The sequence below is a fragment of the Crotalus tigris genome, unplaced genomic scaffold, assembly GCF_016545835.1.
Source record: "Crotalus tigris isolate CLP2741 ecotype Arizona unplaced genomic scaffold, ASM1654583v1 scf7180000018504.2861643, whole genome shotgun sequence".
NCBI lineage: Eukaryota > Metazoa > Chordata > Lepidosauria > Squamata > Viperidae > Crotalus > Crotalus tigris.
In genome coordinates, this window is record NW_024097043.1 from 1,977,235 (window position 1) to 2,004,458 (window position 27,224).

At 41.9% G+C, this 27,224-nt stretch overlaps 1 protein-coding gene across 3 annotated transcripts in view; it reads right to left on the minus strand.

Moving 5' to 3' along the window:
- LOC120312469 (NACHT, LRR and PYD domains-containing protein 12-like) overlaps window positions 1-27,224 on the minus strand; it is a 74,610-nt gene that overhangs the window by 30,003 nt on the left and 17,383 nt on the right. Inside the window, exons 7-24 of one of the 3 annotated variants that reach the window (XM_039353231.1) lie at window positions 15,643-15,807; window positions 15,284-15,454; window positions 14,924-15,094; window positions 14,565-14,735; window positions 14,206-14,376; window positions 13,847-14,017; window positions 13,487-13,657; window positions 13,128-13,298; window positions 12,769-12,939; window positions 12,410-12,580; window positions 12,050-12,220; window positions 11,691-11,861; window positions 4,322-4,492; window positions 3,969-4,139; window positions 3,607-3,777; window positions 3,309-3,479; window positions 2,952-3,122; window positions 2,605-2,770 (exon numbers count right to left, since the gene is read on the minus strand). In XM_039353231.1, coding sequence (XP_039209165.1) covers window positions 2,605-2,770; window positions 2,952-3,122; window positions 3,309-3,479; window positions 3,607-3,777; window positions 3,969-4,139; window positions 4,322-4,492; window positions 11,691-11,861; window positions 12,050-12,220; window positions 12,410-12,580; window positions 12,769-12,939; window positions 13,128-13,298; window positions 13,487-13,657; window positions 13,847-14,017; window positions 14,206-14,376; window positions 14,565-14,735; window positions 14,924-15,094; window positions 15,284-15,454; window positions 15,643-15,807 — 3,067 coding nt within the window. Of the gene's footprint in view, window positions 1-2,599; window positions 2,771-2,951; window positions 3,123-3,308; window positions 3,480-3,606; window positions 3,778-3,968; window positions 4,140-4,321; window positions 4,493-11,690; window positions 11,862-12,049; window positions 12,221-12,409; window positions 12,581-12,768; window positions 12,940-13,127; window positions 13,299-13,486; window positions 13,658-13,846; window positions 14,018-14,205; window positions 14,377-14,564; window positions 14,736-14,923; window positions 15,095-15,283; window positions 15,455-15,642; window positions 15,808-27,224 lie in introns of all 3 variants that reach the window. The other 2 variants (XM_039353230.1, XM_039353233.1) reach the window with 2 other exon arrangements.

The window sequence follows — 27,224 nt, forward strand, 5'->3', positions numbered from 1 at the left end:
ATCAATGTAGAAAGTCAGCACACACACACCCCAGAGAAGGAAATATTTTTGGGGGTATTAAAAAAGACAGAATATTGTATTTTCCCAAAGGAATAATGGGAGAAAATCTTAAAAGGCAGAAACTTCTCCCTTTCCTCCAAGCAGAAACTGAGCAGGCCAGCTCTGTAGAAATGTGGATTAGATAATCCTATTCAGAAAGACTGGGCAACCTATTTATAAGCAAAATGCCTTTAGCCACAACCCAGATTTGAGCTGATGGGATTAGAAAAACAAAGACTCCCAAGGACAGAACATGACCTTTATGATATAATTGGATTAACCCACCACCATTAGAATATCAAAAACTCAGGTCAAAGTACATGACACAGGAACAGGAACAACCCCAAGCACAAAACCCCAAAAAGGTATAAAAACCCACCCACTCCCAGCTCCATTTTGTCAGCTACGTCAGAAGCATGCTGTGTAACTGAAGTTTCTGGCAACTAAATAAACAAGAACCTTCTTTCCTAAGCACTCTTCATTTTCTTTATTCCTGGCTTGAACTGGACCCTGAAGATTTTTCTTTCAACACCAGAATCCAGCTTCTCTTTTTCCTCATCTGTGGTGTCCCTATTTTGTTGTGACTGGTTTATCTGTTTCTTAAACAACTGCAGTATTAATGTCTTTTCAAAAGGCTTCCTACAAGCTACCCATCCCACTCCAGCTCTCCATCTTTTATCCTCTGTTCTCCATTTCTATGTCAGACCAACAATGCCTCTTCTGGGAAAGGAACCCTGGATGTACTAAATTAAGAGCTAAGGTAGGTTCAGGAAGCAACCCTTTAAAACGGGCAGCCAGTAATTATTTACTAAGGCAAAATCATGGCTGTGAAAAATTTTGGGGCATGTGCTTGTTTCAAGCCTGACTGAAAGCTCACAAAAAGTGACATCTAAAATGGAATTGCTATAGAATATTGGATACTATAAATTTCCTTTCTACTTAACAGAACCTTTTCCCTTGGCTGCTAAACCTTCGTGAGTTGAAAGCTCTTCTTTTGGGAACCACAGCAGGGATCCTTTTTTGCTGCCCCTATAAATGCCTTCCCATTGCCATTAACAATTTGAGAACTTGCTTCCCTGTATCCTGGAGAAATAAAAGCATCCATCAAGTGTCTCTGATCAAATCAATTCTTAATCTTGTGCCAGTAAAAGTGTACCACCCATACTTATATGGCACAAAGGTGGGGGGGGTTCTATGAAGGCCCGGTCTCCAGATTAAAATATTCTTTCTTCTTGATATTAAAAAAGAGGCAGAATATTATATTTCCCCAAAAGAGAAATGGAGAAAAAAATCTTAACAAAGGCAGAAAGCAGGCCCAGTCTATCTGCCACGGGAAAACAGCTTCAAACTAAGAAAGCTGAAGAGGCTGGCCTTTAGGAATGCAGTAGTTCGAATCCATTCACGAAGACCTGGCCAATCTATTCATGAACAAAACCCTTCTAGCCACAGAAGGCTGGAGTTGATGGTATTAAGAATTTACACTCCCCCCCACACACACACTCCCCAAATTCTAAGAATAAGACATGACCTTTAGGACATAATAGAATTTACCTATCACCATTAGAATAGCAAAAGAACACAAGGCTGACTATGTTGCACAACTCTCTGGAGCATCTCAGTCAGAACCCTATAATGATCCATCCACTCAGTCAACCATTTTGTCAGCTGTCCCAGAACTGCATGCTGTGTCGCTTCTGACCAATTAAAAGCCATTTTTTTTGAGCTGCTGTTTTCGTTTTTCATTTCCTGAGGTTTGCCCATTACTCCCAGCTGAGGACCTGAGCCGATTTCTTCAAACACAACTGAACTGTAACTCCTAGGATTCATTTCCAGAATATTAATAGTAAAAGCACCATTATGCTGAACAAACTGAAATGAAAAAGGATCACTTACTGTAGCCTCTCTATCGTACATTGTGGATGTTTGAGGCCCTCAAAAAGAATTTCCATTGCTCTTTCATCTGGGTTCTTTGGGGACAAGCATAATTCTCTCTATCTCTGGTTTTCCTTGAATACTTCTATAAGATACCTCATATAGGATTCATTTGTGTTCTCTCCTCCAATAACTTTGATAAATAACTTTGGTAGCCATTTTAAAGGAACTGAAGGAAATCTGATTATGTGTTTCCAACTGAAATGTTTCTCCCATGACATATTTTCAGAATATTACCCATGAAAAGACCTCTACGCTGATCAATCAGAAATGGAAAAGAATCACTTACACTATTGTCTCTATTGTACATTGTGGATGTTTCAGGCCCTCACACACATCTGAGTTGTTTAGGAACAAGCATAATTTTCTCAATCTCTGTTTTTTCCTGAATGCTTCTGTAAGATGCCTCATGTAGGATTCATTTATGATCTCTCCAGCAAGCCTGCAGAGAACACTCTGAAACATTACTATTATTTTTTGAAAATCAATCATGGAAGGCATTTTATAGAATGTATAGGAAATTGATTGAGTTTCCAACTGAACTGTCTCTCCCAGGACATGTTTCCAGAATATTAATAGTGCAATGGCCATTATGCCAATCAAACTGAAAGGAAAAAGCATCACTTACAGTACCATGTCTATTGAACATTCTGGATGCTTGAGGCCCTTACACAGAACTTCCATTCCTCTGTCATCTGGGTTATCGAGGTTCAAGGATAACTGTCTCAATCTGTGGTTTTGCCTGAATACTTCTGCAAGATTCCTCATGTAGGATTGATTTTCGATCTCACCACCCAGCCTGCAGAGAACAGTCTGAAAAATTAGTTATTTCTTGAAAACAACCTTGGTAGGCATTTTATAGGAACTGAATGAAATGTGATCATGTATTTCCAATGGAACTGTTTCTCACAGGATATATTACTGAAACATTACCCATCAAAGGAGTATTACTTCAGTAAAACTGAAAAAGCATCACTTACTGTAGCTGCTCTATTGTACATTCTGGATGTTTAAGGCCCTCACAAAGGACTTCCATTGCTTTGTCATCAGGGTTTTTGAGGGACAAGCATAACTCTCTCAATCCCTGGTTGTTCCTGAGTACTTCTGTAAGATACCTCATGTAGGATTCATTTGCGGACTCTCCATCAAGCCTGCAGAGAGTCCAAAAAAAATACAATTATTTATTGAAAAAAAGGATACAAGGTATTTGATAAGAACTGAAAAAAATGTTATTAGGTATTTCCAATTGAACTGTGACTCCCTGGATACATTTTCAAAATATGAATAGTCAAAGGATCGCTATGTCGGTCAATCAGAAATGAAAAAGAATCACTTACACTAGTGTCTCTATTGTACATTCTGGATGTTTGAGGCCATCACACAGGACTTCCACTGCTCTGTCATCTGGGTTCTTTGGAGAGAAGCATAATTGTCTCAATCTCTGGTTTTTCCTGAATACTTCTGTAAGATGCCTCATGTAGGATTCATTTGTGTTCTCTCCACCAAGCCTGAAGAGAACAGTCCAAAAAACTACAATTATTCCTTGTAAAACAAGAATGGAAAGCAATTTATAGGTATTAAAAGGATCAAAGGATTGTTACATGGGTCAAATTGAAATGAAAAAGAATCACTTACTCTAGCCTCTCTATTGTACATTCTGGATGTTTGAGGCCCTCACACAAAATTTTGATTACTCTGTCATCTGCATTATTGAGGGACAAGGATAACTCTCTCAATCTCTGGTTTTTCCTGAATATTTTTGTAAGATGCCTCATGTAGGATTCATTTGTGTTCTCTCCACCAAGCCTGAAGAGGACAGGGTCCAAAAAATTACTATTATTTTTTTGAAATACAACGTTGGTAGCCATTTTATAGGAACGGAAGGAAATGTGATTATGTGTTTCCAAATGAACTGCTTCTTCTACGATGTATTTCCAGAATATTACACATGAAGGACGGTTACACCAGTCAAACTGGAATGAAAAAGGATCACTTACTGTAGCTTCTCTATTGTACACTGTGGATGTTTGAGGCCCTCAAAAAGAACTTCCATTGCTCTGTCATCTGGGTTCTTTAGGGACAAGCATAAGTGTCTCAATCTCTGGTTTTCCTTGAATACTTCTGTAAGGTGCCTCATATAGGATTCATTTGTGTTCTCTCCTCCAAGTCTGCAGAACAGTCCGAAAATTTCCAATTATTTCTTGATAAATAACCTTGGTAGGCATTTTATAGGAACTGAATGAAATGTGATCATGTATTTCCAATAGAACTGTTTCTCACAGGATATATTACTGAAACATTACCCATCAAAGGAATATTACTCCAGTAAAACTGAAAAAGCATCACTTACTGTAGTTGCTCTATTGTACATTGTGGATGTTTGAGGCCCTCACACAGGATTTCCATTGCTGTGCCATCTGGGTTTTTGAGGGACAAAAACAACTTTCTCAATCTCTGGTTTTTCCTGAATAGTTCTGTCAGATACCTCACATAGGATTCATTTGCGATCTCTCCATCAAGCCTGCAGAGAACATTCCGAAAATTTACAATTATTTCTTGAAAATAGGCATACAAGGTGTTGTATACTCAGATCGGTGAAGCATTGAAGAGACGGGAGTGAAAGTAACAGTTCATTTACTCAATCATCACAGAAGCGGCCCTAACAGCCGCTTGGCTCATATTTATAGGGACCTTCACTCGGCGGCAGCCAATGATTTTAAAGCATACATTCCTGCCTAAAACACAGGCTTGCAATATACAACAAACAGTTAAGGAATTGAACTGAACATCTAATTAACTGTTTAGAACAGTCCTTATAAATCACATATCCAGAAAATGTACATAATCTTGTAGATAGGCAGGCGGCTTCCGCGACTGCTCTGATCGCCGTATCTCTGCCTGCGGTTCCCGGTCTACCCTCAGCTGACTATCTTTTTGGCTGATCGGGCCAGGTAGACCAGTCTCTCTTCGGCTCATCTGGCCGGGGAGACCGGTGCACATGTCTGTGAGTGGACCAGTCCCAAAAAGACTGTGAGACAAGTCCGCAAACAAGTTCTGTTCTGTGGGCATGGTCCCTGCAACTCAACTAAGATTGAGTCGTCCTGCATGTCTCTGTGAGTCTCTCTAGCCCCAGGAGACTCAAACGCGCCGCAGCTGTCAGGCAGCTCCCGGCTCTCCTCTTGGTCGGCGGCCAGGGTATGATTAGCCTGCCGCCGACGCAGTTGGTTGATGTGGTGGCACAAAACATGCCCGTCTTCCAGGACCACGCCTTATGACAGTGGTCCTGATACTTGCAAATCACAGCTACCACCCACGGCGCCCCTCAACCGTAGTTCCTTCCCAAACTTGGTCATCCATAGGCTATCCTGTCTCTGTTGCAACTCGGTCCAGATGGAGACAGTCCAGCTTCGTAGTCAGCCGATGTTCCCATCTCAGTTCCTCTGGGCTATGGCCCATTGAAGTGCATGGAGTTGTGTGTTGGCAGAGCAAAAAGTCTGCCGATGATGCCAATCACCCAACATGATCTTTTTAAGCACTTCCTTGGTCATCCTGACCATCCTTTCCACTTGACCATTAGAGGCTGGGTGAAAGTGGGCGGAGGTAGCATGTCTAATCATGTTAGTCCTTAAGAAGGACTGAAATTCAGCAGCAGTAAATTGTGCCCTGTTATCTGATACTATTACATCAGGTAAGTCATGTGTGGCAAAGATTCTGCGCAGTTCCTGGATGGTCCTGGCAGTAGTCATAGAAGGGACAGGTGCTACCTCAAGCCACTTGGAGTAACTGTCCACTACAATGAGGAACACCTGTCCTTGAAAGGGTCCAGCACAGTCTATATGAATCCTAGACCAGGGGGTTTGCGTGGTCTCCCAGCGATGTATTGGGGCTTGAGACATCTCAGGTCTGGTCTGCTGGCAAACCTGGCATCCTTTAACTTGACCCTCTATCTCCTTATCCAAGCCTGGCCATCACAGGTAGCTTCTCACGAGTGCCTTCATCCTGACTATTCCAGGGTGTCCCTCATGCAGAGATTCTAAGACCCTTTCTCTTAAAGTGCGTGGGACTATAACCCTGCTTCCCCATAGAATGCATCCCTTGTATGCAGATAGCTCATCTTGTTTTCTGATGAAGCTGTGAAATTCTGTCCCAGGACTGGTTGCTGGCCACCCCCTCAGCACCCAGTTCAAAACACGACTGAATGTTTTGTCAGTGGCTGTTTCAACAGCCACATCATCTGCATGAAGGGGAGATTCTGGCAGATCCTGAATTGATAGGATGCGTGCAGCAGGTGCGGGGTCTGGTTCTGAATTAGGCAGGGGCAACCTGCTGAGTGCGTCAGCATGGCCCATTTCCTTGCCAGGCTTATGGACTAGCCTATAATTGTTGGCTACCATAAATGACCACCTCAGCATCCTTGGAGAAAAGATCTGAGGGGTCTGCTTGTCTGCAGTAAACAGACCTAGAAGAGGCTTGTGGTCTGTAAAGACCGTAAATGGGAGATCATAAAGGAAATCGTGGAATTTCTTAATTCCAGCTACTGTGGCTAATGCCTCCTTATCAATTTGAGCGTAATTTCTTTCTGCAGGGGAAAGTGTCCTTGAATAATATGCTATGGGAGCTAAATGGCTCAAAACTGCTCCTATCCCGTATGATGAAGCATCACATGCAATACTGATAGGTAGTTTTTCGTTAAAATGTGTTAACACAGAGTCTGAAGACAGCAGTGATTTGACTGGTTTGAAACTATTTTTGTGGGCGCTAGTCCACTGCCATGGTGCCCTTTTTTCCAGGAGGCTAATGCAGTCTTGTGAGGAAGGAATGCATAGTAAAAATTTAGTAATCCTAAAAATGCTTGCAGCTCCCCCTTGGCTTGGCTCAGGGACCCTGCAGAATAGCCTTAAGCTTTGACTTCCGGTTTGCCAGCTGGCCACCATGGACGGCTGGGAGACTTTCTCTCTCCCTTGTTCAGTTTCGCACCTCTGGGGGGCTCTGAAAAGGGCCGAAAATCACCCTGAAGAGGCGACTAGCAAGGAGAGGTGTTCGCTGGATCGCAGGAGAGCAGCAACTCTCTCGTTAGAGCTAGCAATCCCTCCAAACCAGCGGACGAAAGGACCGGCCATAGAAATATGGCTTGTCCCTAGGCTGCAGACAGCCAAAGTCACACTCACCATCTGGCAACTTCAAAGCAGCATGGAAAGGACTTTTTTGCACCTATTCAAGCTGCTAAAGTACTTTCCCCCCTGTGGAGAGGGAAGGGGGATCTTAGCCCTCCCTCCAGGAACAGCGGCAATTGAATACACAGGGGAGCTTTTTTTTGAAAACGTTGAAGAAATAATTGGATCCCAACTGGAACTTTATTTCCTAAAGCTAGTGGATTAAAAGATTTTTGATTATCTACTTTTTACTTTTTATTTTCATTCAAAAGTCTGGGTTTTTCCTCTTAAAATAGAAGAAAACCCCCCCGAAATGATTACAATAACTTTGAGATTTAAAGGAATTCCTTAAACAGTGGGGTGAAATCTTGTGGCTAAACCTGAAATTGCAATTTATTATTCTTAAAGAAAAAAGACTTGGCTGACAGTTTAGAAAACAAGATAAGATTCATGTAGTAACCTTGAACACCAGCTGTGAGAGTTTTAGCTCTGTTTCTTATTTATTGGGGGGGGGGACTGTGAAAGTTTTCAATTCAACCCATTACTATGGAAGACCAGGAACAGAGTTTTCTTATGGAAGAAATGCAAAAACAAATTTTTGCTATGTTGAAAATAACTTACCAAGCTTATCAAACTCTTCTTAAAACTGGCGATGAAATAAGAGCTTTCAGGAAAAAACCAGAAAGCGTCGCAAACCCAAACTTTGACTATAACTAAAAACCTATCTATACAGAATACAACAGAAAAAATAGAACAATTAAATATTATGACAGAAGACCTAACTGCCCAACAAGTACAGACAATAGAAAATTCATACAAAAATCTGACAACATGGATGGAGGAAAAAACCTGCTATATAAATCAGAAGGAATTTGAAGATCAAGAAGAGAAACAGATGAAAGAAAAGATAAACAGTTCAGGACAACTACGTCAGGAGGAGAAAATAAAGAGACGATCTGGTAGTCCTGCCAGACCCCTCAGCCTTCCAAAAATGGCGACTGGATGGTCATCTCAATATGACATAATATATACAATAATAGAAGAAATTCTTGAGGACCCTGAAGCAAGGACATGGAAGATGATTTGGCAAAGAAAAAAAGCCAGAATAAGATTGAAGAAGAATGGAGTGTGGGGATATTTAGGAGGTTTAAAATAAAATATACTTAAATAGACAAGGCCCGTATTTTGAATACGAGATATTGTTATGATGTGAAGATAAAGAAAAATGTTGGCTAATTAAAACCTAGATGCATAAATATCAACAGTTAAATTGAAATATTGAGTTGTTTATAAAGGATAAAGATGATTAAGACATATATATGTTAAGAGTGATATAATGTAATTAACATACCTTGATGTAGTGATAAGAATAAAAATTATAAGCTTAAATATAAGAAAATGGATATAAGAAAGAATGCTGAAACAGGAGAAATTTTGGTTATTGAATCTATAATATTTGGAAATTATAATGAAAATAAGAATATTATATTGTATTACTAATCTGTTGATATAGAAATGAGATAGATAAGATATGTATCCGGAACACTAGATGTTGGGGGGAGTTGTGACAAAGGGAATTGGGGTCATCTAAAAATTTGGAAATGATAAATATTAAACATTTAATTTAAATAACGCAAAATTAAAGCTGGGAAAATTCATAAGGTTATTGATGGTCCAAAAGATGGAATGTTAAAATAAATAAGATATATAAAATGATTGATAAATGTAAGAAAGCTATTAAGTAGCTGATGGATAGAATAAGAAGTATACTAATTTAAACAAGAGACAGTATGTATTAAGGGAAAAAAGAGGAAATATTGGCTGTAATATTGGAGATTTGTATTAATACTTGTATGTAATGGAATTATTGTAACTCAGACACATGTTGCTTTTCAAAGATATAATTGTAACATTGGAAAATTAATAAAAAGGTTGTTTTTTTTAAAAAAAAAAATAGCCTTAAACTTTGATTCAGTGGGGTGTATACCGGCAGTATCAATCCTGAAACTAAGAAACTCTATGGAGTTCACTCCAATTTGACATTTGTCTCTTTTGAGCTTCAGCCCCGCTTCGTGAAAGCACTGAAGAACAGCTTTTAGACATTCTGCTAATATTTCTGCTGAACGTCGTCAAAATAAGGACACACACCTGGAATATTTTTCAGCATGTGTTCCATCATGCTCTGAAAGAGCCCTGGGGCTACACTGACCCCAAACTGCAGGCGACGAACCCTGAATGCCCCTCTGTGGGTAACTATTGTTTATGCCTCAGCAGTGGCATCATCCACAGGCGGTTGCTGATATGCCTGTGCAAGGTCCAGCTTTGCGAATAAGCGACCCCCCTGTAATGATGCCAGGATGTAGCTAACTACAGGTACTGGATACGCATGCTGCTGAAGTGCCTTATTAATAGTACACTTATATTCAGTGCAGATGCGCACCTCTCCATTAGGTTTAGCCGATGTGACTATCAACAGGTTGCAATACTCCCTGCTATCAACAGGTTGCAATACTCCCTGTTGAACGAGCTTGTCTAACTCTGCATCTATCTTGGGTTTAAGGGCGAAAGGCACTCTACGAGGCTTTACCCGGATAGGGGTTACAGTTGGATCAAGGTGGAGAGCAATTGGTGCTCCTTTGTATTTTCCTATGCTGGGGCTGAATACATCAGTAAATTCCTTTCAGATAGCTGCCAAATCCGCTGTTTGGGTTCTGTTGATGCCAGTCACATGGATGCCCAGGGCATCAAACCAGTCTAGGCCAATCAGGCTTGTGCGCTGGCCTTCGATTATCACGATGTTGAGGGGACCCTCAAACTCTTTGAACTTTACTTTTAACATAGCTTCGCCTTTAACTGCTATTGGGAATTTTGAAAATCTGTCAATATTAAATTTGACAGCTTGAGTCTAACTCATTTCCCACCATGTCTGCAGAAGTAATTAAAAGTCCTACAGGACATTATAAAAACAGCTGACCCAGTGTCCAGTTCCATTGAGCATGGAACCCCTTGTAGCTTGACTTTTAGTCTAAGCTTTTCTTTTAGGAGGCGATAGGCTGCAGTTCTGAGGATGCTCCTCCTTCCGGAGCAATATCCTACTCTGTTTTGCCCCGGGGGCCCATTACCTCTTCTGGGAAAGTCTTCAGGTGGAGATTCCCTGGCAACCATTACAGATGATAGTGATGTGGCCCTGTTTGCCACATGCTCGGCATACAGCCGTATGAAACCTGCATTCTGAGCACTGGTGTCGTCCTCTGCATCCAAGACAGCTAGGGAAGAAGGCTGCCTTGTCAAGTGGCCGCTGCCTTCTTCCTGGAAGCTTTTGCACCTGATCAATCTCAATGTCCTCGACTGGGTCATCTGCTCTCTCTGAATCTTCATGATGAACGGCCATCTGGCTGAAGGAATTCTTCGAAGGTTGTAAAGCCTTGACGGCTCCACCTGCAGCCTCTTCTACCATCACTTCTTTTAGTGCATCCTGGAACGTCAAGGTCTCCTTAGCAAACAGCCTCTGCTGTAATTCTCTGCTTCTCAGGCCACACACTAGTCAGTCCCTGAGCCGATCCTCTAAATCTAGAAATTCGCAGAGCCTGGACGCCTGTCGCAGGGCAGCCACAAATTCAGCCGCGGACTCCCGGGCTGTTGTTCTCTTTGCTCAAATGTGTGTTTCCATGCGATGATGGACAGTCATGGTTTGAAATGTTCTTTGAGTCTTCTTTTCAATTCAGCAAAGGTAACTGACTCCAACGTAGCAGGAACGACTAGATTCTCTGCTATATCAAAAGTTGCCTGCAAACGCACAGCAACGTTGCTGCCTTGAGACCGTCTTCCCTGACCTGGTTCGCTCTCAGGTAGTTTTCAACCCTGGAGACATACGAACTCCATTGTTCAGGGTGCGCTACGTCGAATTTGGATAGCTTGCCAACTTTGGCCATAGCTGGCTGTTATTGCGTCTCCAGTGCCTTATGCTGCTAAGGGCTTCTGTGCGAGTCCTAGGGACGTATCCCTTAGGAAAGTGATGCCTCTAGCATTGCTGGCTGGCAGGCAGAAGGGGGGAACGCTGTTCCTACCAGGGCTCTGATGCCTGGTCTTACCCCTTAGTGACTATTACCTCTTAGTCCTCCAGCTCTTTCTTCCTTAGCAGCATATCCCACCTTCGTCGCCACTGTTGTATACTCAGATCGGTGAGTATATCGGGATCGGCGAGGCATTGAAGAGACGGGAGTGAAAATAACAGTTTCTTTATTCAATCAACACAGAAGCAGCTCTAACAGCCGCTTGACTCATATTTATACGGACCGCCACTAGGTGGCAGCTAATGATTTTAAAGCATACATTCCCACCTAAAACACAGGCTTGCAAAAGGATTTGAACTGAACATCTAATTAACTGTTTATAATAGTCCTTATGAAACTAGGTTAATACATAACACAAAGCATTTTATAGGAACTGGAAGAAATGTGATTATGTGTTTCCAACTATACTGTGATTCTCAGGATACATTTCCAGAATATTAATAGTCAAAGCACCATTATGCTGATTAAAGAGAAATGAAATATCATCACTTACTGTAGCATCTCTATTGAGCATTCTGGATGTTGGAGGCCCTCAAACAGGACTTCCATTGCTCTGTCATTTGGGTTCTTTAGAGACAAGCATAATTGTCTCAATCTCTGGTTTTCCCTGAATGCTTCTGCAAGATGCCTTGTGTAGGATTCATTTGTGATCTCACCACCAAGCCTGCAGAGAACAGTCCAAAAATTTACAATTATTCCTTGTAAAACAAGGAATAAGGCATTTTATAAGAACTGAAAGAAATATGATTATGTGTTTCCAATTGAACTGTTTCTCTCAGTATATATTTCCATAATATTACCCATCAAAGGATTCTTTCGAGGGTCAAACTGAAATGAAAAAGCATAACTTACTTCAGTCCCTCTATTGTACATTGTGGATGTTTGAGGCCCTCACACAGGACTTTGATTGCTCTGTCATCTGGGTTCTTTAGGAACAAGCATAATTCTCTCAAACTCTGGTTTTTCCTGAATACTTCTGTAAGATGCCTCATATAAGATTCATTTGTGTTCTCGTCAAAAAGCCTGCCGAGAAGAGTCCAAAAAATTACAATATTTTTTTGAAAAACAAACATGGAAGGGCTTTTATAGGAACTGAGGGAAATGTGATTATGTGTTTCCAATTGAATTGTTTCTCCCAGGATGTATTTCCAGAATATTACTCATGAAAGGACCATTACACCAGTCAAACTGAAATGAAATAGCATCACTTACTCTAGCCTCTCTATTGTACATTGTGGATGTTTGAGGCTCTCACACAGGATTTCCATTGCTGGGTCATTGGGGTTTTTGAGGGACAAGAACAACCCTCTCAATCTCTGTTTTTTCCTGAATACTTGTGTAAGATATCCCACATAGGATTCATTTGCGATCTCTCCATCAAGCCTGCAGAGAACAGTCCGAAAAATTACAATTATTTCTTGAAAAAAGGCATACAAGGCATTTTATAGGAATTGGAAGAAATGTGATTATGTGTTTCCAACTCTACTGTGATTCTCAGGATATATTTCCAGAATATTAATAGGCAAGGCACCAGTATGCCGATTAAACAGAAATGAAATATCATCACTTACTGTAGCACCTCTATTGAGCATTCTGGATGTTCGAGGTCCTCAAACAAGACTTCCATTGCTGGGTCATCGGGGTTTTTGAGGGACAAGAACAACTCTCTCAATCTCTGGTTTTTCCCAAATACTTGTGTAAGATATCTCACATAGGATTCATTTGCGATCTCTCCATCAAGCCTGCAGAGAACAGTCCGAAAAATTATAACTATTTCTTGAAAAAAGGCATACAAGGCATTTTATAGGAACTGGAAGAAATGTGATTATGTGTTTCCAACTCTACTGTGATTCTCAGGATACATTTCCAGAATATTAATAGGCAAGGCACCATTATGCCGATTAAACAGAAATGAAATATCATCACTTACAGTAGCATCTCTATTGAGCATTCTGGATGTTGGAGGCCCTCAAACAGGACTTCCATTGCTCTGTTATCTGGATTGTTTAGAGACAAGGCTAATTGTCTCAATCTCTGGTTTTCCCTGAATACTTCTACAAGATGCCTTGTGTAGGATTCATTTGTGATCTCACCACCAAGCCTGCAGAGAACAGTCCAAAAAATTACAATTATTCCTTGTAAAACAAGGAAAAAGGCATTTTACAGGAATTGAAAGAAATATGATTATGTGTTTCCAACTGAACTTTTTCTCTCAGTATATATTTCCATAATGTTATCCATCAAGGGATTCTTTCGCGTGTCAAATTGAAATGAAAAAGCATAACTTACTTCAGTCCCTCTATTGTACATTGTGGATATTTGAGGCCCTCACACAGGACTTTGATTGCTCTGTCATCTGGGTTCTTTAGGAACAAGCATAATTCTCTCAAACTCTGGTTTTTCCTGAATACTTCTGTAAGATGCTTCATATAAGATTCATTTGTGTTCTCGCCACAAAGCCTGCCGAGAAGAGTCCAAAAAATTACAATAATTTTTTGAAAAACAAACATGGAAGGGCTTTTATAGGAACTGAGGGAAATGTGATTATGTGTTTCCAATTTAATTGTTTCTCCCAGGATATATTTCCAGAATATTACTCATGAAAGGACCATTACACCAGTCAAACTGAAATGAAATAGCATCACTTACTCTAGCCTCTCTATTGTACATTGTGGATGTTTGAGGCTCTCACACAGGATTTCCATTGCTGGGTCATTGGGGTTTTTGAGGGACAAGAACAACCCTCTCAATCTCTGTTTTTTCCTGAATACTTGTGTAAGATATCCCACATAGGATTCATTTGCGATCTCTCCATCAAGCCTGCAGAGAACAGTCCGAAAAATTACAATTATTTCTTGAAAAAAGGCATACAAGGCATTTTATAGGAATTGGAAGAAATGTGATTATGTGTTTCCAACTCTACTGTGATTCTCAGGATATATTTCCAGAATATTAATAGGCAAGGCACCAGTATGCCGATTAAACAGAAATGAAATATCATCACTTACTGTAGCACCTCTATTGAGCATTCTGGATGTTCGAGGTCCTCAAACAAGACTTCCATTGCTGGGTCATCGGGGTTTTTGAGGGACAAGAACAACTCTCTCAATCTCTGGTTTTTCCCAAATACTTGTGTAAGATATCTCACATAGGATTCATTTGCGATCTCTCCATCAAGCCTGCAGAGAACAGTCCGAAAAATTATAACTATTTCTTGAAAAAAGGCATACAAGGCATTTTATAGGAACTGGAAGAAATGTGATTATGTGTTTCCAACTCTACTGTGATTCTCAGGATACATTTCCAGAATATTAATAGGCAAGGCACCATTATGCCGATTAAACAGAAATGAAATATCATCACTTACAGTAGCATCTCTATTGAGCATTCTGGATGTTGGAGGCCCTCAAACAGGACTTCCATTGCTCTGTTATCTGGATTGTTTAGAGACAAGGCTAATTGTCTCAATCTCTGGTTTTCCCTGAATACTTCTACAAGATGCCTTGTGTAGGATTCATTTGTGATCTCACCACCAAGCCTGCAGAGAACAGTCCAAAAAATTACAATTATTCCTTGTAAAACAAGGAAAAAGGCATTTTACAGGAATTGAAAGAAATATGATTATGTGTTTCCAACTGAACTTTTTCTCTCAGTATATATTTCCATAATGTTATCCATCAAGGGATTCTTTCGCGTGTCAAATTGAAATGAAAAAGCATAACTTACTTCAGTCCCTCTATTGTACATTGTGGATATTTGAGGCCCTCACACAGGACTTTGATTGCTCTGTCATCTGGGTTCTTTAGGAACAAGCATAATTCTCTCAAACTCTGGTTTTTCCTGAATACTTCTGTAAGATGCTTCATATAAGATTCATTTGTGTTCTCGCCACAAAGCCTGCCGAGAAGAGTCCAAAAAATTACAATAATTTTTTGAAAAACAAACATGGAAGGGCTTTTATAGGAACTGAGGGAAATGTGATTATGTGTTTCCAATTTAATTGTTTCTCCCAGGATATATTTCCAGAATATTATTCATGAAAGGACCATTACACCGATCAAACTGAAATGAAATAGCATCACTTACAGTAGCGTCTCTATTATACATTGAGGATGTTTGAGGCCGTCACACAGGACTTCCATTGTATTGTCATTTAAGTTATTTATTGAAAGTAATAAGTCTCTCAATCTCTGGTTTTTACTGAATACGTCTGCAAGATGCCTCATGTTGGATTCATTTGCGATCTCTCCATCAATCCTGCAAAGAATAGTCCAGAAAATTACAATTATATTTCTTGAAAAACAAGCATGAAGGCACTTTATAGGAACTGAAGATAATGTGATTATGTGTTTCAAAGTAAATTGTTTCTCCCAGGATATATTTCCAGAATATTAACAGCAACAACCATTATGACAACCAAATTGAAATGAAAAAGCATCACTTACTGTAGCCTCTCTATTGTACATTGTGGATGTTTGAGGCCCTCACACAGGATTTCCATTGTTTTGTCATTTAAGTTCTTCATTGCCAGGAATAAACATCTCAATCTCTGGTTTTTCCTGATTACGTCTGCAAGGTGCCTCATGTTGGATTCATTTGTGATTTCAATGCTGCAGAGAACAGTCCAGAAAATTACAATTATTTCTTGAAAAACAAGCATGGAAGGCATTTTATAGGAACTGAGCGAAATGTGATTATGTGTTTCGAAGTAAATTATTTCTCCCAGGATATATTTCCAGAATATTAACAGCCCAACCACCATTATGACGATTAAACTGAAATGAAAAAGCATCATTTACTGTAGCATCTCTATTGTACATTGTGGATGTTTGAGACCCTCACCCCGAACTTTCATTGCTCTATCATCTGGGTTCTGCATAATACTCTCAATCTGTGTGTTTTTCTGAGTACTTCTGCAAGGTACCTGCTGTATGATTTTGTGAGGATCTCTCCAGCAATTGTCAAATGTTACAGGCAGTTCATTCCTAACTTTACCTACAGCATTAAGCCTCTCATGTAGTTGTTGAAAAGAAAGCTAGGTTTGCATGGACAGAAAGGGAACAGTCAGCAATTGAAGAGCTAGAACTTCCTAGGCCCTTCTTGACCATCCTGACCCTCCAAAGCAATTTAACATTCAGACAGATGCATCGGACATTTCTTTGAGAGCTATTCTCTTGCAAGTGGATGAAGAGAGGTAATTAATAGATTTCATCTTTTACTCCAGAGCATTAGCACCCCTATAAAAATATTATGAAATCATTAACATGGAGTTGCTTAGCTTTAAAGGTAGCTTTTGGGCAATGGAAGATTGCTTCTTTACTAGTGGAAATCTGGACTGACCACATGAATTTGGAGATATTGCAAACTCTCAACCTGTATTCTCTAGGCTTCCTGAGGTGGAGCCAGTTTTTCTCTCACTTTGACCTTTATATTGCTATGTTCAGGACAGCATAATTTGTTGCCATAAGCTCTGTCTCAAGCCTAGGTATTCACAGGTTCAGCACAAACCCACATCAAGTTTTTTCAACCTTGTAACTTTGGTCAGGCATGCAAATATTGCCTGAGAAATGTTGGGGCAGTTCGCCAGAATGAAGACTCAGCAGCAGCAAGACTGTTATTGTGGTACTGAATGGATTCCTTTAGGACACCCAGCAAAGTACAGTGTCATCTTTTTCAGTGGAAGAGGGAAGTGCTGCTGCATAAGGGCAGGACCTTTTGCCAGTAACTTTAAGGGAAGAAGTGCTGCAATTATGCTATGACAGTGAGATGGCACAACATAGAAGGATATTAAAGACCTTGCACAGAAAGCTCAGAGACTTTTGGTGGCCTAGGATGGAAGCTAGCGTCAAAGACTATGTAGCTTCCTGCCAGATATAAAGGAGGCTGGCAGGACTTTAGAGTCCCTACATGGGAGGCTGGCAGGATTTTTACAGCCCCTAGGAGCAGCCCCTCCTAGCCTTAGCATGCAGTGTAAATTGACATGTAAATTGACTTTATAATAGACTTACCAACAGTGGAGGGTTATACACCTATATTGGTGGTCATAGATCTTTCCCACCAAGTTGGCACATTTCATCCCTTGCAAGCATTTGCCAACATCAAGGGAAACAGCTCACCTTTTTTTGGCTCATGTCTTTCATTATAGAGGAATAGTTTTCAGATTAGTTTCTGATCACATACATCAATTTACTTCCAGATTCTGGAAAACATTGTTCCAATTTTTGAAGGCCCGATTATAGGCAGCCCTCGACTTACAACAGTTCATTTAGTGACTGTTCAACGTTACAACATCACTGAAAAAAGTGACATATGACCATTTTTCACACTTATGACCATTGCAGCATCCCCATGGTCATGTGATTCGGATGCTTGACAACTGGTTCATGTTTATGACAGTTGCAGTATCCCAAGATCATGTGATCAATTTTTGTGACCTTCTGACAAAGTCAATGGGAAAATCAGATTCACTTAAGAACCGTGTTACTACTACTAATCACCAATTGCAGTGATTCATTTAATAAACGCGGCAAGAAAAATTGTAAAATGAGGCAAAACTCACTTAACAAATTTCTCACTTAGCTACCTAAATTTTGAGCTCAATTGTGGTTGTAAGTCAAGGACTACCTGTAGCCTGTCATCAGCCCATCACTCTGCTACAAATGGAAAAGCGAAGATAACTAATCTGATGTTGCAACAGTATTTAAAATGTTATTGTACATACAGCCAGAATAATTGGCTTTCATTACTACCATTGCCGAATTTGCATATAATAATTGAATACAAAAATCAATTGTGATGACATTTTTTAAATCGTTGTATGAGAGACATCCTCTAAACAGGGTCTCATCCTTGGGGCCATTGATTTTTTACATGAGCGACTCACTGCTCAAACATTGTTGAAAGAGCAGCTAGACCAAGCTCAGTAAATGCTCATTGATAAGAAGGGCTGACAATTGTGGAGAGGGCAACGTATGGCTGGTCATAACATTTTTAACTTTTCCCAAAACCTAGAAGAAGATACAAACAAAGTTTGTGGGCTCTTTTAAGTTTGTGCAGCAAATCAATGTGGTAGCCTTTCATTTGCAATTGCTACCATCTTTCATCATTCTTTGCTGGTGAAGGAGGCACTCCCAAGCACTTTGTAGTCATGGCAGCCTCCATTTCCACTCCCCAATGATTACTAAGGTGAAGAGGAGTTTGAAGTGGAAGAAATATTGGAGTTTAGGGGGTGGAGAAAAGGAATACAATTTTGATTCACTGGAAGGGCTACCCAGAAGCAGAGGGATCATAGAAAATGCAAGGTACGTGCACACGCCAGAATGGAAAGAACTATTTCATCAGTGTTTCTTAGACAAGTTAAGGTCTTCCAATCTCTCAGCACCTATTTTGATTCCAGAGCCTCAGGAAGAACCAGTGAGAAAAGGACTTAACTTTACAGAGGGGAGTCCCTCTGGAGGGAGGTATTGAGGCTGGCACAACTGTCAAGGTAATTATGATTTGGTAGCTGACCAGCAGAAGTGATATATAGACAATGAGTCAGCAGAGTATTTGGGGGTAGTATCTGTTATGTCCTGAGCCTTGCAAGCAGGCTCGGGGCATTGCAGGCGGTTCCGGGCAGGTGCAAGCTGCCCGGGACCAGACAGGCTGTTGCCAGTGCTTGTGCGCATGCGCAAGTGCTGGCACGCGAAAAGTAACACATTGACCTGGGAAAGTCCTATAAAAGGAGGCTGCGAGTTTTGGGCATTGCCGCCATATTCCAATGTAAGCTGAACTGAAGAATAAAAGGTTTCCTGAGAACTACAACTGCTTCTCGTGTCTTACCATTTCGCGACGGACTCAACACTGGCGACGAAGGTGGGATGCCTTACATCGAAGAAGAGAAGGTGTAAGCTTACCCGAGTGAGTCCGGAGCGGCAGGAACAGTGTTGACTCGGCAGCTACCCGCCAATCCAGCGTGCATTCAGGGGTAGGCTGGCTGATAGACCCTTCCTGATACGAAAATGGCAAAGATTGGAAGGCTTTCGGAATTCGACGTCTCACATCCAGAGAGGTGGGAGTCCTACGTAGCCAGGGTGGAAAACTACCTCAAGGTGAACCAAGTGAGGGAAGATAGCTTGAAGGCTGCCACCCTGCTGTGTGTCTGTGGTCAAGACGCCTTCAAAATCGCGGAGAACCTCGCAGCATCTGTCCCTTTAGAGTCTGTCAGCTACGCAGATCTAAAGAAGTTACTGAAGGAGCACTTCCAGCCTAAGATGTCTGTCATCGCGTGGCGCCACACCTTCGAGCAGAGGGATCAACGACCCGGAGAATCGGCCAAAGAATACATTGCCGCATTGAGAAAGGCCGCCAAGCACTGCGAGTTCAAGGACCTCGAAGAACGACTGAGGGACCGATTCGTGTGCGGGCTAAGGCATCAAGAGTTACAACAGAGGCTTTTCGCCAAAGAGGTCTTGTCCTTCCAAGATGCCTTGAGAGAGGTCACCACAGAAGAAGCAGCAGGCGGCGCCATCAAGAACATGCGGCCGATCAGGAACAGTCCAGATGTTGCATCCGTGCACCAAGAAGAAGTCCAAGGGAACTTTGAGGAGGATCCGGATGAGGAAGTCGACCGTCTCCACCCCACGAAGGAAGGGAACCAGAAAGGAAGCTCTTCAGCTCCCCTCAAGTGCATCGGTTGTGGAGGTCGCCACAGGAGAACCAACTGCAAGTTCCGCTCCGCTATCTGCCGGGCGTGCAGAAAACAAGGACACATTGCAGCTGTGTGCCTGGGCCGTCAGAAGGTACAACCTCAGGAAGAATTGCGCCTGAAAGGTACCAGGGTTCCCAGCCAGAATAGGGTGGAGTTTTGCGCTTCGCGAAGAAGCATCTACAGGACAGGCACACACAAGCCCATTAAGAAAAAGCTGTCACTTAAGGTGAAGCTACAAGGGGTTCCATTAACTATGGAACTGGACACGGGGTCTGCACTTTCGATCATTTCTATGCACATATTTAGGAAGATTTGTTCCGGCAGCGGATCCAGGCCAAGTTGAGGCCTTCTGACATTGTGCTAACGGATTTTCAAAACTCCAGAGTGTGTGTTAAGGGGGAGGCCACCCTTAACGTACAGTATAAGGATTTTGAGGGTCCACTAGACCTACTAGTAGTAGAGGGTGAACGAACGAGTCTCATAGGACTCGAGTGGTTTGAGGCCTTGGGGATACATGTCACAGGGCTCAACAGCCTACAAACACTCGACCTACAGGAAGTCTGCAAAGAATTTGCAGATGTTTTCAGCCCCCAGCTGGGCACATTCAAAGGACCCCCTGTGTCGTTAAAGTTAGACCCCACGGTCACTCCCATTAGAATTAAAGCAAGAAGGGTCCCTTTTGCTTTAAAGAGTAAAATTGACACTGAGTTGGATAAACTGATCCAACAAGGAATTCTAGAACCAGTTGACTCCAGTCCATGGGAGACCCCCATTGTCACGCCTCTTAAGGCAAATGGGGACATTCGCATCTGTGCTGATTACAAATGCACTCTAAATAAGGCATTGCAGCAACATGCCTATCCTGTTCCTGTGGTCAGTCATATCCTGGCCTCCCTCAAGGGGGGGCGCGTTTTTGCAAAGCTTGACCTAGCTCAAGCATATCAACAGCTGCCTGTTGATGATGACACTGCTATAGCTCAGACTATTGTGACCCACAGAGGGGCTTTCAAGGTAAAGAGACTTCAATTTGGAGTAAATGTCGCTCCTGGGATTTTCCAAAGCATAATGGAAAACACACTACGGGGTATACCAGGGGTTTGCCCCTATTTTGATGATGTCTTAATTGCAGGAGACTCCACACACATTCTAGCTGAAAGGCTAAGGGCTGTCCTATTAAGGTTCAGGAAAACGGGACTCAAACTCAAGAAGGACAAATGTAAAATTGGGGTACCTTCTACTGAGTTTTTGGGGTTCAAAATTGATGCTGCTGGGATTCATCCTGCTGAATCCAAACTAAAAGCCATTATGCAAGCCCCTAGGCCAAAGTCTAAGGCCGAACTACAGGCTTTTCTGGGCCTTCTGAATTTCTACAATTCCTTTCTTCCACATAAGGCTAGTGTAGCTGAGCCTCTTCACAGGCTATTAGATAAACAGGCAGTGTGGCAGTGTGGCAGTGGTCACAAACACATGAGGTCAAGGCCTTCAATGAGGTCAAGGCCTTGCTCACTTCTAACAGTGTACTTGCTCACTTCAATGAGTCCCTTCCTGTGTGCATCGCTTGTGATGCTTCCCCTTATGGGGTGGGTGCTGTACTGAGCCACCTCAGGGCTGATGGAACTCAGGTTCCTGTTGCATATTACTCCAGGACATTGTCTTCAGCTGAGCGCAACTATGCTCAAATAGACAGGGAGGCCTTAGCTGTTGTTGCTGGAATTAAAAAATTCCATGACTTTTTATATGGTAGGCATTTCACGGGCTTCACTGACCATAAGCCTTTGTTGGGACTGTTTACCACACGTAAACAAACTCCCCAAATCATCTCCCCCAGGATGCGCAGGTGGTCTATCTTTTTGTCTGCATATGATTTTTCCCTACTTCACAAGCCTGGGAAGGAAATGGGCCATGCTGATGGCCTCAGTAGATTACCCCTGCTGGTAATAGAGGCTGACCCCGCGCCAGCCATCAATATTCTCTCCATTCAAGCCTTGCCCGAGTTCCCCCTGAATGCCAGGGATATAGCCGCTGAATCAGGCACAGATCACACACTTTCACGTGTCCTTTCTTGGGTTTTGTCTGGTTGGCCTGAGCACTGTCCTAGTCCTGAGTTTCAGAGTTTCTGGTCTAAAAGGAACGAGTTGTCCACCTCTCAGGGTTGTCTGCTTTGGGGAAGCAGAGTTGTCATTCCCACCTCAATGAAGACTAGGGTCTTAGATTCCCTCCACGAGGGTCATCCTGGCATTGTACGAATGAAGGCTCTTGCACGCAGCCACTTGTGGTGGCCAGGTGTAGACAAAGACATAGAAGCTAAGGTGCATGCTTGCCACCTTTGTCAACGCTCACGCCCTGAAATGCCCCAAGCTCCTGTGCATAGATGGGAGGAAACACAGTCTCCATGGTCTAGGGTGCACATTGACTACGCTGGGCCCTTTCAGGGTCAATTCTTCTTGGTCCTCGTTGACAGCCATTCAAAATGGCTTGAGGTTGTACCTGTCTCTTCCACCACCACTGCAAAGACTATTCAGGTACTGAGGGGGATTTTTGCTGCACACGGGCTCCCAGACGTCATTGTGTCTGACAACGGCCCTCAATTCACTTCCTCCGAATTCCAAGCTTTCTTGCAGGCTAACATGATTCGTCATGCCACTTCTGCACCTTTCCACCCGTCCACCAACGGTATGGCTGAACGCATGGTTCGCATCACCAAGGACGCCTTGAAGAGGCTCACGTACGGGGACTGGCATCACAGGTTGGCTGACTTCCTCCTTTCTTATCGCACCACACCATCCACTTCTACAGGGAGAAGCCCAGCTGAACTTCGTTGGGGGCGCAAACTGACTACCAAGCTTGACCGGTTGCCTCCTTCTGTCTCACACCCCAGGACACCTAGGCAACTTCTTGTGGGTGCCCCGGTTTGGACTCGTAATTACGGGCCCGGTCATACATGGGTCCCCGCATCTATATCCAGGGTCACAGGTCCTCTATCCTATGAGGTATCCCTGGACAACGGTCGTGTCCTGCGTCGGCACATTGACCAACTTCGCCCTAGACGGGACCTTCCCGCTGAGACTCCTGGGTCTTTTCCAGGGGGAGGGGGAGCCCTTTGGGCAAAGGGAGGGGTATGGGCTGCTGCCCATTACCAATGAGGGAGCCACAAACAGACCATCCCAAAATTCCACGAGTGCTCCAAACAGGAATTCTAGGAGCTTAACCAGTCATCAGGCATTCACGCCTACTCCAGCCAGGGAGTTACCCCGGGGGCACAATCACTACTCATCCACACCACTCAGTACTCCAGTCAGGGAGGATACCCGGGAGCATCCCAATAAACCATACCCCGCAAGAGAGCTGGCACACACTCCTCATAGTTGGCCTGACCTTACCCCTAGTCCTAGAAGGGGGCAAACATACAGGGAGGTGGTCGAGGAACCAAATCCCGACTACAACACCTCTGACTACACTCAGGGGACAACTGAGTTTGGGTACAGTACTGAAACCCACACAAGCCCGGACACAGAACGGGATTCAGGGGATAGACAGCCTCCTGACAGGTCTTGGATGGACCTAGGAGGTTCTACAGAAATGCCCAACAGTGACTGTCACTTAGAAGGGCCAGAGAGCCTATAGCTAGGCGGGTCAACCAGGTCACAAAGCGAAAGAAGCCCTGGCCTGACGAGCCCGGTGGGCAAGCAAGCAGGCCAGGCATTGCAGCACAGTCCTTGGGAGTCACCAAGGCATAACAAGGGGAACAGGCACACGTCACCCCTCAGTCAGGGGGTACCTGTCAGACACCCAGAGCTTAGGAGGTCACAGAGAGCAAGGAAATCTCCTAAGTACTTAGAGGATTACATAACACTATTGGCTAAACAGAGCCAGTAGAAGGGTAGAAACACTAAGGCAATGGAAACGGGGGGAACTCCGAACATTGGGGGAGCAGAGCACTGTATTAAGAGTGGGTTGTGTATTATTATGGCATTAGTCGTAGTTTTAGCCCGGGGGAAAGAGGTGTTATGTCCTGAGCCTTGCAAGCAGGCTCGGGGCATTGCAGGCGGTTCCGGGCAGGTGCAAGCTGCCCGGGACCAGACAGGCTGTCGCCAGTGCTTGTGCGCATGCGCAAGTGCTGGCGCGCGAAAAGTAACACATTGACCCGAGAAAGTCCTATAAAAGGAGGCTGCGAGTTTTGGGCATTGCCACCATATTCCAATGTAAGCTGAACTGAAGAATAAAAGGTTTCCTGAGAACTACAACTGCTTCTCGTGTCTTACCATTTCGCGACAGACTCAACAGTATCCCTTTAAGAGACTATGTCTGAGAAGAATTACATTGGAATTTTTTGCTCACTTGAACTGTTTGAATATAACTGACTATCTTGTATGCTCCCTGGATATTGTTGTTTCATATTGTATATTAAATCACAGTTCTTTTAACAAACTACTGTCAGATGTTTATGCTCCTGTGTTATCACAAGAAGAAAATAAGAAAAAGGCTGCAATAATTTATACCTTGAACAACAGGTTAAGGGCTCAGAATGAAGAAAAGTCCAGTGTGAGGTAAAACCCAGAGCAACTAAAGAACCTACAACCCAAAAGACAACAGAAGCGGAAGAAAGTAATACAAGATGAAGAGCTTTAAAGATCAACAAATACAGGTTACTGAAAACTTAGACAATCAACTAACAATTATAAAATTGGACATGACTTTCTACCTAAACCAGAAGAAACCTGAGGAAGAAGAAGACCAGATCGAATTGAAGACAACTATACTAGACCAAATATGGAGATATGAGCCACTAGGGCAGTGGTTCTCAACCTGTGGGTCGGGACCCCATTTGGGGTCGAACAACCATTTCACGGGGGTCGCCAAACAACGCAGTCCGCCATTTTTTTCCCCTTTTCCTTAGCTGCGCTACTCCCTGTTATTCTATTGGGTTTTGAAACCCAATAGAATAGACTCTCTTGAATAGAGTCTAATTCTATTGGCTTTCAAAAGCCAATAGGAATTGTCCAGGCTGTCTCTGCCCTGACGAGCCCGCCAAAAGTCCCAGTCTGCAAATGGTGCTGCACCAGTTGAGTAGTCCTCGACTTACAACCAGTTGGGGGTCGCGGCATTAAAAAGGTTGAGAACCACTGCACTAGGGCGACAACTGAATGATTATAAATGGGCCAGTTCCTCCAGAAAATTGACAACTAGATGGTCTCCTTTAATTCAAGTAACATGCACAAGAATAAAGGGAGATCTATCTGATGATCTAAAAGCATTGGTATGGAAGCCTGGTTGGCATAAAAAGAAAGCTAGAGTTAGGTTTAAAAAATGGGGTCTTTTGATTTATTAGAGAGGATCCTAAAGTCTTAACTAATGGGCTAATGAGAGATTTTGAGATGAGGGGAAATTTGATTATTAGATTTAAAAATTGTTGGAAAATAATAAAAAATAAGGGATTAATTGGCTTAATATTGAGGATTTAGGGAAATAAGGGAAATTATTGAATTATTGTTTAACCCAGACAATATAGATGATGGACTTGAGATAACAAAGGATAGTCTATTATTAAGTGGTGATGTACTAGGACGAGAAATAGAAAATGTTTATGAAATAAAATAAGAATATATTTAAGTAAGTAATATGTATATTTTAGATATTATAACTTTTATGTCGTGAGACAAAGGAAATTTGGGCTACCCGAAACTTAAATATTATGGATATTAAAGGTTAAATTGGAATACTGCAATTAAAAATTAAAAATTAGGTAATTTAATTAAAAACAGGATATGGATATGTATAAGCAAAAAACATATTGTTAAATGTGATAATGAAGTTTTAACTGAGTTTGATACAATTAGAAATTTATTAGCTTAAATATGATATAGCAAATATTAAGGGAAATAGAGAAGAAATATTTGATGATGTAACCTGAGATATGTACTAAAGATTTTGTTATTGAACTATTGATCAACCTGATCACCACTTTGCTTTCCAAATACTCAAATGTAAAACTGGAAAACCAATAAAGTATTATTTTAAAAAAAGATCTCGTCTTCCCATTCTCTTATCTATAATCAAATCTTTCATGCCTCTACTCAGCAAAATGTCATTGTTACCAGAAACAACAACATAAATATTTTCAGCTTCACCAAATAAAATGACTTTACACTCCTTCCCTTTGCTTTGATTTTTAATCTCTTTAACTCGGGTTCCCAACCCCTGGTCCGTGGCATGCCAGAAACTGGGCCACAGAAACAAGCAAAGCCCCATCTGTGGGATGCAGGCAGCACACATGAAACCACATCCCCTATGGTCTGTGGAAAAACTTCACTCGCAGAACCAGTCCCTGGTGCCCCAAAGGTTAAGGGGGTGCTGTTTTAAATAGTATCCCAGAGCTTGATTTTTTTCATTTGCTCTTTATTTCTTTCAGGAAATCCTTCAAGACTTTAACAAGTCTCTTCTTTAAATCCAAAATAAAAGGCCACTCTTTTCTGTTTTTTTATTGTGTATTAGTTAACAAAGCATTAGCTGGTTTCATTTGTATATCCAGTGTATCATCTTTTTCCATATCATTGTTGTGATCTGTCATTTATAGATACACATTTGAATCAGCCAAAATCTCAGTTTTACCCAGTAAAGCTTCTTTCTCTTACATAACCTCTTTTAATCCACATTTATGAGAGCAGACAATCTTAAGAGTAATTTCTGAGAATTTTTCTAAAGTTAGACTCTTTTTCTCCATTCTGTATCAATGGATCTCTTCTTTAATTATAATGTTAAGTTCTTTCTAGTTCCCTCTGTGTCCAACCTTCAAAGTCTCAACTTACCATTTTTGCAAATTAACAGCATTTCCCAGAGGAAGATTTCTTTTATTTAATTTCAAAATCTCCAAAAATTCTAAATAATAAAATTTATTTTGGTGAGGATTGAAGAAGATTCATCCAGTGTAATCAAACCTGCAGTTCTGAAGGATCCTGATATCCAGAAAGCAGTTAACAAACAATTTCCAGAAATGATTTTAAAAGGAAGTTTGTTAATCCACTGTCCATACAGGGAGTGACAGTGGCTTTTGCAAAGAGGGCAAACTTTTAGCACCCAGTACTCTAAATTTGTCAGAGACCACTATCTTATAGTTTCATCATGGAGAACTGTTGCTTGGAGTGTTTGGGGATGATTCTTTTTGTTCAGAGAGAAATTCTAAATTCCAAGTTTGCCATTGCTTCTCTGGAAGTTTGTTAAGTCCAAATTATTCAATGCTAATAATAATCAAGATAATATATATAGCAAGTTAAATCTGTCTTGAAAGTAGATGGAAATTAATTTTTAAATGTAGACTAGCAATTACCTTGCAAGTCAATA